At 47.1% G+C, this 12,937-nt stretch overlaps 1 protein-coding gene across 1 annotated transcript in view; it reads right to left on the bottom strand.

The window, feature by feature from the left end:
• The window catches only part of RGS12 (regulator of G-protein signaling 12), a 132,081-nt gene that overhangs the window by 9,009 nt on the left and 110,135 nt on the right, over window positions 1-12,937 (bottom strand). The window contains 2 exon segments of the mRNA XM_015407088.1: window positions 4,816-4,912; window positions 7,903-8,023. Of these exon segments, the coding sequence (XP_015262574.1) occupies window positions 4,816-4,912; window positions 7,903-8,023 (218 nt within the window).

The raw sequence follows: 12,937 nt of genomic DNA, 5'->3' as shown, positions 1-12,937 counted from the left end.
CTCATATTAATCAACCGTGTGACTGGTTTCGTTTCCCAGCTCAGCTGCATCGGTTACTCCTTCCCGCCCACGGGAACCAGGCTGATTGGTCCTAAGTGTGTGTGTGGGGGGGTAGTTTGAACTCTGTATATCTCAGGAAGCTTTCCCTTTTTCCTCATTCCTAACAGTGCTTGTGTTCCTGACCAATAGTACTGACAATAAAGTATATGCTTCTTGGAAGACTGTGCTCCATTTGTTTGACTGTTGGACCTGACATTCTGTTAGGAATCCTTCTCTCCTTTTTTCCCGTATCTCTCTCGCCGAGATGAGCGGGCAAGAGGAGAAACCCATACTGACAACAACTAGGAGTGAGATTCCTACAACCCAGCCCGATGTTCTGGTGACTACTGCGGACCCGCTAACGACCACAGGGGTTGGGATGGTCCCGAAGACCATGTCCGCCCACATCTTCCTGACCCCGAAAGCGTCGGGGCGGACGTATGCCCCCGGGGCCAAGCAGTGGGGCCAGTTCCACCTAGACTCGACGGAAGAGACGTACGTCCTCACGAGGGGCCCCAGACGTGACAGCCGTTTTGATATCAAAGCCTCGTGGGAAGGGGACTACCAGGTGTATGGGGCGACATCGGAAGCCGCAACCAGAGACTGGGTAACTGGGCAGTTGAAAATCCGCAGCGGCCGCACTTCTCCTAGTGAGGAGGAGACGGGTCTGACTAACAGGCTAGAGACTTTGGAACGAACCCAGCAACAGATGCTGCAGGAGTTCGAGGAAGTGATCCTCTCCATCCCGGAGATGGTCGTGCAAGCGATTCAAGCCGAATGCCAGGCGCTGCAGCCTGCCCAGCCACCAGCACAGGTACCTCCCCCCATCCTTGCTGCTGGAGCCGGACAACCGGTTCCCAGGGGGGAGCTCTGCAACTCACCAGACCCGTGGGACCGTCACTGTTGGGGCCAGGGGTCCCGCAGCAGCCGGGTCCAGTAGGGCCAGACCCAGGAAGGTGTCCTGAAGCCTGGTCGACAAGGAGCCGTGTGGAAAATTATGGCGCCAAGCCAGAAGACGTCTACACCGGGCAGTTGTCTTCCCTATCCCCTACAAAACATTGTTTGTCCCTTGTCTATATTGAGTAACTGTACATCGCTTTGAGCCCACTGGGGAAAGCGATTAATAAATGGAAAGTATTATTATTATTATCTCCAGGTGAAAAAGACCAAGTTGTAGATGATGTGAATGACCTCACCTGAGACCCTGGAAAGCCACTGCCAGTCAGAGTAGACGATACTTTGACGGGCCAAGGGCCCACCTTGGGGAGGCTCTGTCCAATCCATCTGGGAAATTTGGGTCTGGTTCTTCCTTTCCCTAGGTGTTGCATGATTCCCTGCTGTGCCTGGAAGAATGGCCTGTCTTTCTCGTTTCAGCAGGGCCGGCCTGTCATAGACAATTTTTAGGCAGCGGCCTAGAGTGGCCCCTTGAGGGGGTGCCCCCCGGGTGTGCCACCCCACCCTCACCTAAACAGGGTAATAAATCGCGGGCCACTGCCCACCTTTCTGGGAGGGCAACCTGCTTGCCCAAGGGGAGGCGAAGGCGCCTTGAGGAGCAGCCTGGAGCTGGCCCTGCCTCTGGCCGCCGGTGGGGGTGCTTCGCTTCACAATCGCAGGCCATCCTCTCGCCCTTGTGCCTCCGGCCAGCCGGCAAGGGAGACTCCTGATGCACCTGCCTTTGCCGCCCCGCTGCCTTCTTCCGCTGGCTGGCGGGACCCAGGGTGCCTGCGCTCTGCCCACCACTGCTGCCCCGGGCTATATCTGCGCCACCTCCCTCCACCTGCCTGAGCTGGCCCTACCTGGCGGCCACCCCACCTCCAGCCCTACGGGGCCCCGCCAGAGCCAGTCCCACTGGCTGGCCTTCAAGCAGGGCCCCAAGCCAGGCCAGGTGGGATTGTCGGACCGACCCCTGGCCTTAAAGCAGGAACGGGGATGGTGGTAGTGAAGGCCGGGTCAGGCACACGCAACAAGCACTGGCGGCTCCCCATGGCCAAGGAGCAGCTTTCCAGACACTCCTCCCCCGGCAATACAGAGATCAGGTCCCCTTGATGAAAGGCGTGCATTGGACTCGGCTGAGCTGCCTCCTCCCCAAACTCTGCCTTCCCCAGCCTCCCCACCCCTCCCCCAGTCCCCAGGAATTTTCCCCAGGAGTTGGCTACCCTGTTTAGACTCCAGACACTGGAGGAAGCCAGGAACTCCTGGCTTTGTTAATGGCCCTGTTATTGATTGATTCATTGGTGTTTTTATGTTTATTGATTGTATTACTGTAGAACCAGATCAGGAGCAAAGACACTGGGATTGTGGGCTTTCAAACCCCTAAAGGGTTCTTCCTAAAATGCATTTATGTTTGAAAATTGGTGGGCACACTGGGGGGGGGGGCCAGCGGTGCCAGAAGGTAGCCTCGCCTAGTGTGCAAAAAAACCTGGAGCCGGCCCTGCCTTTTGGAATGGGGAGGAGGAAGATGTTCTCTCAGACCTTATGCCTAGGGAGGCACTGCTAGATGGGGAATGTCTTCCCTGTCTGACAGGTGACCTTGTTGGTGTCCTTCTGCTTTGGCTGGTCTGACTCATGGCCTCCTTGATTTCTCACCTCATTTCCTCCATAACCCAGGCTAGGAGGCTGGCCTAGGCATTAACCCCAGAGACAGCAGCTATGCAAGGATTGAGCGATCAATAAATTGAAAGAAAGATTATCTAGGGAGTGGGCTCTTTCCCTCTCCTTATCCGGCTTGGACCCAGGAATGGAGGTAGAGGCCAGAGAACTGGGTAGGTCTAGCTCAGAGACCATGCTATCATGGGGCTGGGAGGTAGAAAGGCCTGCCTTTGACTCCTTCCCCAAAACCGAAAGTGAAAAGCTCTCCTCTGCCACAAGACAGGCCCTTCGGAGAATAAACTGGACTCCTTCCCCCAAAACTGAGAGTGAAAAGGTTCCGGAGGGATGGGAAGGCCGTGGCTGTGGCTGATGCAGTCTCCTTGCTGGACCCAGCCCTTTCGGCAGTTTAGAGGCCGTGTGGAGGCCTGAGGTGCTTCAGTGTGGCTGCCGCCAGCACTTCACACAAGCTCCTGGCCCTAGGGCTGGAAATCCCGCAGCAGTGCCTGATCGTAAAAGTGCTGTGGTGCGAGCGTAATCCTTGGCACCGTTGGCTCCCGGTTTCTCTATGCCACAAAGATGCAGAGCAGGGTACGGGGCAGAAGCCCTTCCTGCTCCCTGCAATTCCCTCCAACCTTCTGCTCTCCGAACTGGTGACTTGCGAAAATATCCTTTAAGGCACGCTGGTTAATGGGATCGCTGTGCTCTGAAGAGCACTGCCAAATATGTCCTGCTGCTAGCCAGGGCTGAACAAACTGGAGAGTTCTGGGATAAGCCCCTCACCTCTGGGGTTGCAAAGATGACGACCCTGCCTGCAGAGAGGAGGAGCTACTATCCCAGAAGTGAAGACTGCCCCACCCCTAGGACCACTGGAGTATTACTCTTTATTTGTTTGTTTTACTTTGATTTATATCCCACCTTCCCCACATAGCAGGCTCAGGGCAGGTTACATCAAATTTGGTAGAAAATACAATATACAAAACACCAATAAAATACAACAACATCATTCATCCGGTGCAAGTTTTTGTGATTATTTTGCCCCAAAAAGGGAGGGGGCATTCTAGTTTGATTTCTATTTTCCACAGGACCCCATGTTGTGCGGCGGGAACTGTATTGAGAGCCAAATTAGGTGTGTGCTCCCTAGAGGCAAGGGCTTCGGCATCTGTGTTTAGATTTTGGATCAAGCTAACTTTTGCCTCCTCGGGAACGGGTGGGCTTTCCTTACTGAGGATGGATGCCTTTAAAACAACTTGGCAGAAATTGGTAACCTCCCATCTGGATTGGCTGGAGATTTCCCCTAATAATATTGATTGTCCCATTCTGACTTCTATTACAAACCTGATTTTGAGATGCCTATATGCTCTAGACGAGTTCAGTACCAGAATTTGGGCAATCATTTGTTTGTTCTCCTATTTGGGACTGGCATATCCAAAATCTAGCCCAGTGTATCTTGATTACTTGACGGTTCCTAAATACTGACAAGCCTTTATGTTGGATCATTTTAATTCAATCCCAACAGCAGAACTTTCTTGCCATTTTGGAAGGATTCCATTAGATGATAGACTTTGCAGCTGTGACACAGGGAGTCCTGATACCCTGCTCCATTGTTTATTGGATTGTCCAAAATTCCATAGGTATAGAATCATGTTTGTTTCCCCCTTTTTAAAGGATCTGGTTTGCCTCCCAGCCCACTGCTACAGATTTTTGTGGCTGGAAGTGAACATAATATTACTCTGGCAGTTGCCAAATTCTTTTCCTATGTAATCAAATCTAACTGATAGATCTGGACAAATCGATGCTGTAGTTGTTATGGTTGTATTTGTTATCCTTATCCTTATTTGCTTTTATTATTATAATTGTTATTTCATTGCTGAATTGTTGAAGCTGAAGACTGTAGTTATAAGAGCAGAGAATAAAGATTATTCCTATTTAATGTGTGCCAGTATTTTTAAAGGCCCGGGGGGGGGGGGGAATCAAGTGTTTTGGATCCTCAGGGCAAGGTTATCAATATGAACAACTCTCCTTGCTGGCTGTCAGGAGCCACAGCGAATGGGAGAAGGGACTGCCTAAAATCCAGACTACCCTTCAATGTTCTAAACACCCTTCATGAGTTGTAGACTGTCTCTATTAACAAGTACTTAGTTAGGCTCACTAAACTGTTAGAAATGACATAATTTCAGCAACACTTACCTTTGCCCTTTATTGGCAGCTTCTCATCTAGAATAACCCGCTGTCCGTCCAGATTAGAGATGGGAACACCAAGGTCTAATGGCTCCTCATCGCCATTCTGTGGTCAAATCACAATTTCATTTCAACAGGAAAAAGTACTTATTTCAGAGCAATTTGATCTGTAGCCTAGCATTCAAAATTCACAGTGTCACACAGTATTGCTGTATTAGGAATAAATTCACAGTGGAAGAAGAAGAGGAATAAATAATGATTTTGAAAGTTTACAGAAGACATTTAGAGATTGCACTGGCTGAGCTTAGATGTCAAAATTGCAAGAATTATATTCATTGGAGAAAACAGTCAGCTATGTTAATATTAAACAGGACATGGATAATTTAAACTCTAGTCCAAGGTTATTATCATTTTTACTACAAGACATACCTAGATTAACCAAGAAGGCATCCCAGGGGATGTCCAGCTAGGAAGACAATTCCATCTAGTGGCCGTGAACGGTCTTTAGGTAAGTCAGGATGGCAAAGGGATCAACCACGATTATTAATTGAATTAGCTTGGAAGCTGCTGTGAATCAGGACCAACAGTGAACTATATAGATACTATAGACCAGGGATGCCAAACATACAGCCCACGGGCTGGAACTGGCCAGTCCAGGGCTCATATCCAGCCCACAAGCACCTGGCTCTCTCTTGCCTCCTTCCCCATTGCCACTCGCTTTCGCCCATCTCCCTCAATCGAGCGGGGAGATATACAAAGCCAGGCCTCCGTCTCGACACTGGCTGAAGTCTCCTCCCCCCTCCTCTATTATTTGCTACTACTGACTGATGGGAAGGAAACAGTGAGCAAGCGCGAGAGAACAAAGTCTGAGTCCAGTGACACCTTTAAGACCAACAAAGTTTTATTCAAGGTATAAGCTTTCATGTGCACAAACACTTCTTCAGAGAGAGGGAGGGAGGGAGGGGGAATTTGTCTTATCAGCACAATTTACATTGATATTGCCCTGCTCTGCTGTTTACTTTGAGACTGAGCATGGGTTGCCTTTGGTCACACACATGCACATTAAAAGAAAGGAAGGGGGCACAGGAAAGAGATGCACTGGGATAAGAGGAAAGGGGAATTAAAAGGAAATTATTTTGGCTTATTCTGAAAAGGTTTTTTTATATTAGATTTCTCTGTGTCTATCTGGAATTTTATTTTCTTTCAAAAAGACCCTAATTAGGAATCACAACACTTGGATTGGATTCAATTGTTTAATGACTGGAAGTAGATGGCTAAGTATTTAAAAATACAGTTATGGTTCCATATGTTCCAGTTCAACACATCTCCCTCTCTCCCCTTCCACCTTGCTGGCTGCCTTTCTTCACATTAACCCCGCCCCCCACTTTTCTAATTGTTTCATTACCATCACTAGCACTGTGTGGATTTTGGCCAGTGGAAATCAACATATTATTTCACTTGGAGAGATCCCCTTCTCCATTTCTACAGATGAAAAAGAAGAAGAAAGAAACCTAACAGCAATCTTTATTAATGGAAAGGAGTAAGAGTCCAGTAGCACCTTAATGACTAACAAAATATGTGGCAGGGCATGAGCTTTCATGAGTCACTGCTTGCTTCTTCAGATACAGCTAGAATGTGAGTCCATCGGTCCTTATAACTTGGAGAGTGGAGTGATTTCAGATGCCAAATGACAAAAGCAGGTGTTGGTAATGAGACAGGAAATCTAGATCTCAATTCAGTCCAGGAGGATGCATTGTCTTGAACTTAATTATCAGTTGCAATTCAGCAATTTGTCTTTCTAATCTCCCTTTGAAATTCCTTTGTAAGAGAACTGCTACTCTTAACTCAGCAACTGAATGTCCTGGAAGAGTAAAATGTCCCCCCATTGGGTTTTTTAATGTTGTGGTTTCTAATGTCAGACTTAGATCCATTTATTCTTTGCATCCTCCTGGAATGAATCCTTCTGGACTGAATTGAGACCCAGGTTTCTGATCTCATTACCAATGCTGATCTCTCCATGCTTACTACCCCTCTGCTACTCTTAGCTCAGCAACTGAATGTCCTGGAAGAGTAAAATGTCCCCCCATTGGGTTTTTTAATGTTGTGGTTTCTAATGTCAGACTTAGATCCATTTATTCTTTGCATCCTCCTGGAATGAATCCTTCTGGACTGAATTGAGACCCAGGTTTCTGATCTCATTACCAATGCTGATCTCTCCATGCTTACTACCCCTCTATCAAACCTAATCCAATCAAGCCTGCTATTGTCATTCACCTGCTATTGCCATTCAGTATCTGAAATCACCTTTATAAAATTTATATCTCTGGTACCTGGCGTTACATTTTATGACACACATGGCCCAGCCTGACACAGTGACATTTATGTAATTTCTGGCCCTCATAACAATTGAATTTGACACCTCCGCTACTGTTTGGGATCCTATTGAGATTCATCTTATTCTGCTTCCTCTTGAGTGTGTATACAATGCTGATGCAAACACAATGAAGGCTGCTGGTTCTGACTTACAGAGACTGAAACAGCTTGGATTGCTGGACCTCAGAGACCATGTCCTCTCCAATACCTCACCGGCAGCCTCTTAACAAAGCCATATTCAATTGGAAAAAGCAAGAAGAAAGACGTTCTCAGCTAATGCCCAATACTATGGAACTCTTCCTTAGGAGATTTACCAAAAGGCCAAACTTGAGCATCATTTAAAAGCAATGTGAGACTTTTTAAATTTGCTCTGGCTTTAGGCAGTCATGGCCAGGCTGGCTGGCATGGGTCCTATATTTTCATGTATGTACTTATGAACGAATATGTCCACATACATGCAAATGTACACACACGTACACACTCCCCCCTTCCTTTCACAGTCCAGTACACATGTGCATGTACAGCCTTGAAAGAAAGATCAATAATAAAGGATAAGGGACCTTAAAATAAAGTAGACTAGAATTCCTGTATATAGAGAGGACTGCTAAGTACCTGTACCTCCGTTGCATGGTGATTCTTGCATAAAGATAGTACCGAAATCTTAAATTTCTTCTGCAGATAAGCAAAACTAAAACATTTAACTTACTTTAATGAGTTACTTACTAGCCTTGCCACAAGATGATTAAGATTTAAACCATATTTTGCAACTACAGGCCGGAGGACTTCTGTTACCGGTTTGGTGGGTTTAGCCTTTAAGCCAACAGATCTATTGATAGGAACGAGACAGTCTAGAATACATTAAAAAAAAAAAAGTAAAAACAAACTGTGTTAAGCAGTTGTTATTAAAACCATAATAATGCTGAATTCTTTCTGAGAATCCAAATGAACAAGAAGCTGTGATAGTTGGATTTTACCCTATGCAATGCTAGTAAATAAGCACAACACCTTCTCAGATCTACTGCACCTTACAGGATTTTGGGGAACTACAGCAATTATTGCCTTTTCATCCTATGAAACAAGTGTGAATACATCTGAGCTACTTGCAGGGTTGCCATTCCCCAGGTCCCAGCGGGGGTCCCCCCACTTTTGGTGGCTTTGATCTGCCACCAGCCAGCTGGCCAGCAGGGAACACACCACCCCTAAACAAGGACATCAGCGTGTGACGCCCCGATGCAATGACATCACTTAAGAACATAAGAGATCCCAATGTTGGATCAGGCCAAAGGCCCATCCAGTCCAACACTCTGTGTCACACAGTGGCCAGAAATACCAGTGCCATCAGGAGGTCCACCAGTGGGGCCAGGACATTAGAAGCCCTCCCACTGTTGACCCCCCCCCAAGCACCAAGAAGACAGAGCATCACTTCCCCAGAGCCCCTATCTATACCTTGTGGCTAATAGCCACTGATGGACCTCTGCTCCATATGCTTATCTAATTCCCTCTTGAAGCCGTCCATGCTTGTAGCCGCCGCCACCTCCTGTGGCAGTGAAATCCACGTGTTAATCACTCTTTCGGTGAAGAAGTACTTCCTTTTATCTTTTCTAACCCGACCGCTCAGCAATTTCATGGAGTGCCCACGAGTTCTTGTATTGTGAGAAAGTACCTCTTTCTCTACCTGCTCTATCCCATGCATAATCTTATAAACCTCAATCATGTCACCCCTCAGTCGTCATTTCTCCAAGCTAAAGAGCCCTAAGCGCCTTAACCTTTCCTCATAGGGAAAGTGTTCCAACCCTTTTATCATTCGAGTTGCCCTTTTCTGCACTTTTTCCAAAGCTATAATATCCTTTTTAAGGTGTGGTGCCCAGAACTGCACACAGTATTCCAAATGAGGTCTCACCATTGATTTATATAGGGGCATTATTATATTGGCTGATCTGTTTTCAATACCCTTCCTAATAATCCCCAGCATAGCATTGGCCTTCTTTATTGCAGTCACACACTGTCTCGACATTTTCAGTGAGTTATCTACTACAACTCCAAGATCTCTCTCTTGATCTGTCTCTGCCAGTTCAGACCCCATCAATGTGTATTTATATTTAGGATTTTTGGCTCCAATGTGCATCACCTTGCACTTGGCCACATTGAACCCCATTTGCCATGTTGACGCCCACTCGCCCATCTTTGACAGATCCCTTTGGAGTGCCTCACAATCCTCACTGGTTTTCACCACCTTGAACAACTTTGTATCATCCGCAAATTTAGCCACTTCACTGCTTACTCCCATCTCCAAATCATTAATGAACAAGTTAAAAAGCAGTGGACCAAGTACTGATCCCTGCGGTACCCCACTGCTTACCACCCTCCACTGAGAAAATTGCCCATTTATACTCACTCTCTGTTTTCTATTAATTAGCCAGTTTTTGATCCATAAAAGGATTTGTCTTTTTATCCCATGATTTTTGAGCTTACTTAGGAGCCTTTGATGAGGAACTTTATCAAAAGCTTTCTGGAAGTCAAGGTAAACAATATCTATTGGATCCCCCTTGTCCACATGTTTGTTCACTTCCGGGTGATGTCATTACACCAGGGACATCACGTGGCGACACTCTGGTTTTTCAACAAACTCTATGGTTTTGAAAGCAAAAGACCATAGAGTTTTGCCAAAAAACCAGTGTTGCATGCAACACCCCCGACATGATGATGTCACTTATGGGTGACACCATTAATGTCGAGGACGTTGCATGCAACATCCCCGGATTGCCCCAATTCCCCCCACCGCAACAGCAAGGGGACCTGGGAACCCTTGAAAGAGCCAGTTTGGTGTAATGGTTAGGAGTGTGCACTCTGATCTGGGAGAACCGGGTTTGATTCCCCACTCCTCCACATGCAGCTGCTGGTGTGACCTTGGGTCAGTCATAAGTTCTTTCAGAGCTGTTTTCTCAAGGGCAGTTTTCAGGAGAGCTCTCTCAGCCCCACCTACCACACAGGGTGTCTGTTGTGGGGAGGGGAAGGGAAAGGGATTGTAAGCTGCTCTAAGACTTCTTCGGATAGTGAAGGGCGGGGTATAAATCCAATCTCTTCTTCTTCTTCTAGCTACTTGCTCTAGTGTGGTGTTCAGAGTAGCTTTTGTGGAAGGAGATGAAAACCAAAATGCCTGAGAACAGGGGTCCCCAACCTTTCTGAGTTTGTGGGCATTTTTGGAATGTTGAGGGGTTGTGAGCACCACTCCAAAGTGGCTGCTGCAAAAGGTGGAGCCAAACTTCAAACGGCTGCTGCACAAGGCAGAGGCAAACACAATTCTGCCCTTCTCACTTCAAACAAGAATCATAAAATGGTTGTAAAAAGAAATGAAGGAAGTCCCAAGGGGAGAGCGGGGAAAAGAAAAGGAAGAATAAAAAGCTTGAAAGGGAAATGGAGCCACACACTAACTTAAGGAAAGCGCAGGTGCTCACCATTACTCCTGTTCCTGTAGTGGCTGTATTGGCTATGACACTGGGAAACCCTTTCACTTGAATGAGGACATCCAATAACAAGCCCTGGCTTACCACAGCCACATCCACTTCCTGAAAGGCTCAGTCACTCTGCTGGAGAAGAACTGGGGGGCTCCATGGCACCCACAGGCACTATGTTGGGAACACTTGCCCTAGCAACATGTTTTGTTTATTTATTTGTTTGTTTGTTTCGACTTATATTCTGCCTTGCCTACCTAGTTCTTGAAGCATTCTCCTCTTTGAAAACAGTAGATTAGATCAAAGGAGGATTTCATGCCAGCAGAAGGGTAGATAATTTTTGCAAATTTCCCCCGTGTTTTACATTCCATGTTGTTCCTGAGGACCCCCTTCCCTCAAGGCAAAGTATTTTGGAGAGCTCAGAGGACTGCAGCAGGAGGGGGTAAGTGTCAAAGTTCTGTTCTGCTGACAGACGATTGGCTTCCACTGGTAGAACACAACCTTTGGAGTCTGCTCCCCTTCTTTGCCATCTGATGGCTGATAGGGTTCCACCCTCACACATAAAGCCAGGCAACCATTTCAATGATTTAAAAATTAGCTTTACAAAACCCCAGAATTATCTGAAGCACAGAATACTTATTTCTTTCCATTTTACACCACTCGCCCAATGGGTCAAGCAAGTATGCCTAAAGTAAATCAATATTTAAAGCTAACCCCTCCATTACAATAAAACTGTACAGAGTTAACTGTCAGTAGAAGCATAAAAGTCAAGTTCCCCCTTAATCCTGGCCACTGAAGGCCACTGTAAATAAAGTCTGGCCTTGCAAGAGAGCAGAGGCAGGCTGAGCCTCAAGCTTCCCATGTGGAAGAGCCCCGCAGTCTAGAGGCTGCCATGGAGACTGCCCCCTCCTGAGCCTCTGAGGAGCTGCCCTGGGGCAAAGGTGCCCGACATGCAAGGAGCAATCATGCATGCAGGGTCTTCTTTGCCACTGAGATCACCAAGCAGTGATCTAAATGGTACCCTTTTGCATACTTGCCAAAATTGGGATGCAAGAATCCATCCCCTCTTAAGCGACACTATCACGTTTCAGCTGTGTTGGGATTCAGGGCCAGGTTCTGGTCAAACACTGGAATACCTTGGGTCAAGTAAAAAAAATCACCATCTGCACACTAATAATATTATGCCCCATGACACGGATGGCCCAGGCTAGCCAAATCTTGTCAGGTCTCGGAAACTAATCTAAGCCCTGGTTGGCCCTTGGATGGGAGACCAGCAAAGGAAGTCCAGGGTTGTTACGCAGAGGCAGGCAACAGTAAGTTCTTTTCTGGCCTCGAAAACCCTACAGGGTTGCTATAACTTGGCTGAAGCTTGACAGCACCTTTCCACCACAACCACCATGTGCCCCACAGACTGGGGAACAGGAGAGGGGGCAAAATCCAATTATGGAAACCCCTCAAAAAAGCCACTGAGGGAAAATGAGCAACGGTTCATCCATTCCGGCCTTCCTGTCTACCTACTGGGTCTCACAGCCATTGTGAATCATCACAGAAAAGAGTTCTCCACTGGCCAAAATGATATGCTGAAGGCAATTCAAAGAGTGACAATCAGTAGGAACTGTGAAGCTCAGAACTAAAACCCCAAGAAGATATAGAAAGACCACACTGTTTGGAAATGCAAAAAGGCAGAGACAGAGATGTATTTCAAGGGAGGCAAAGGTCAAGATTGATGGGAAGCTCCAACGAAGGCGGGTGTTATGTACGTGGACCGCCACCAGGGGTCCGCGGCGCATACAGGAGCTTGGCTCCTGGAACAATGGAAACTTTGGATCCTGGTTTCCCCCAGGCCCAACCAGTAGCCACTTTGGCGGGACATTCAAACCCTCCAATGGGAATAGGGGGTGCTGGGTGGATATGTATATAGTTCGCCCTGTCAGGCCATTAGAGTTAGTCTTAGTTGGAGTGAAGTACAATAAACGTGTGCAAAAGCATGTCGTCGTCTGAGTCCTCCATGCGGCGAACCCAGTACTTTACAACGGGAAGGACAAGACAAAAAGTGACAAACACGGAAGCAGAAACAAGCAAAGTGACACAAGAACTTGCCTGGTGCTGATGGGAGAAGGACCTGATATTCTTACAAGCAAAGTGAATGGGGACCTATTTGCAGGACTGCATTGGAACTCTCACATTCTCAAGGGATGCCTTTTGTTCACCCTTTTGCCTCTTGCCTGATTTCAGTCTAGATTCTAACCAATACTTCACGATGAATTGACTAAGGTTTGAAAAACCACTGGATATTGACCGGGGGG

Source organism: Gekko japonicus, unplaced genomic scaffold, assembly GCF_001447785.1.
Source record: "Gekko japonicus isolate JY-2015 unplaced genomic scaffold, Gekko_japonicus_V1.1 scaffold2545, whole genome shotgun sequence".
Lineage (NCBI taxonomy): Eukaryota > Metazoa > Chordata > Lepidosauria > Squamata > Gekkonidae > Gekko > Gekko japonicus.
This window is presented reverse-complemented; position numbering and strand designations above follow the sequence as displayed.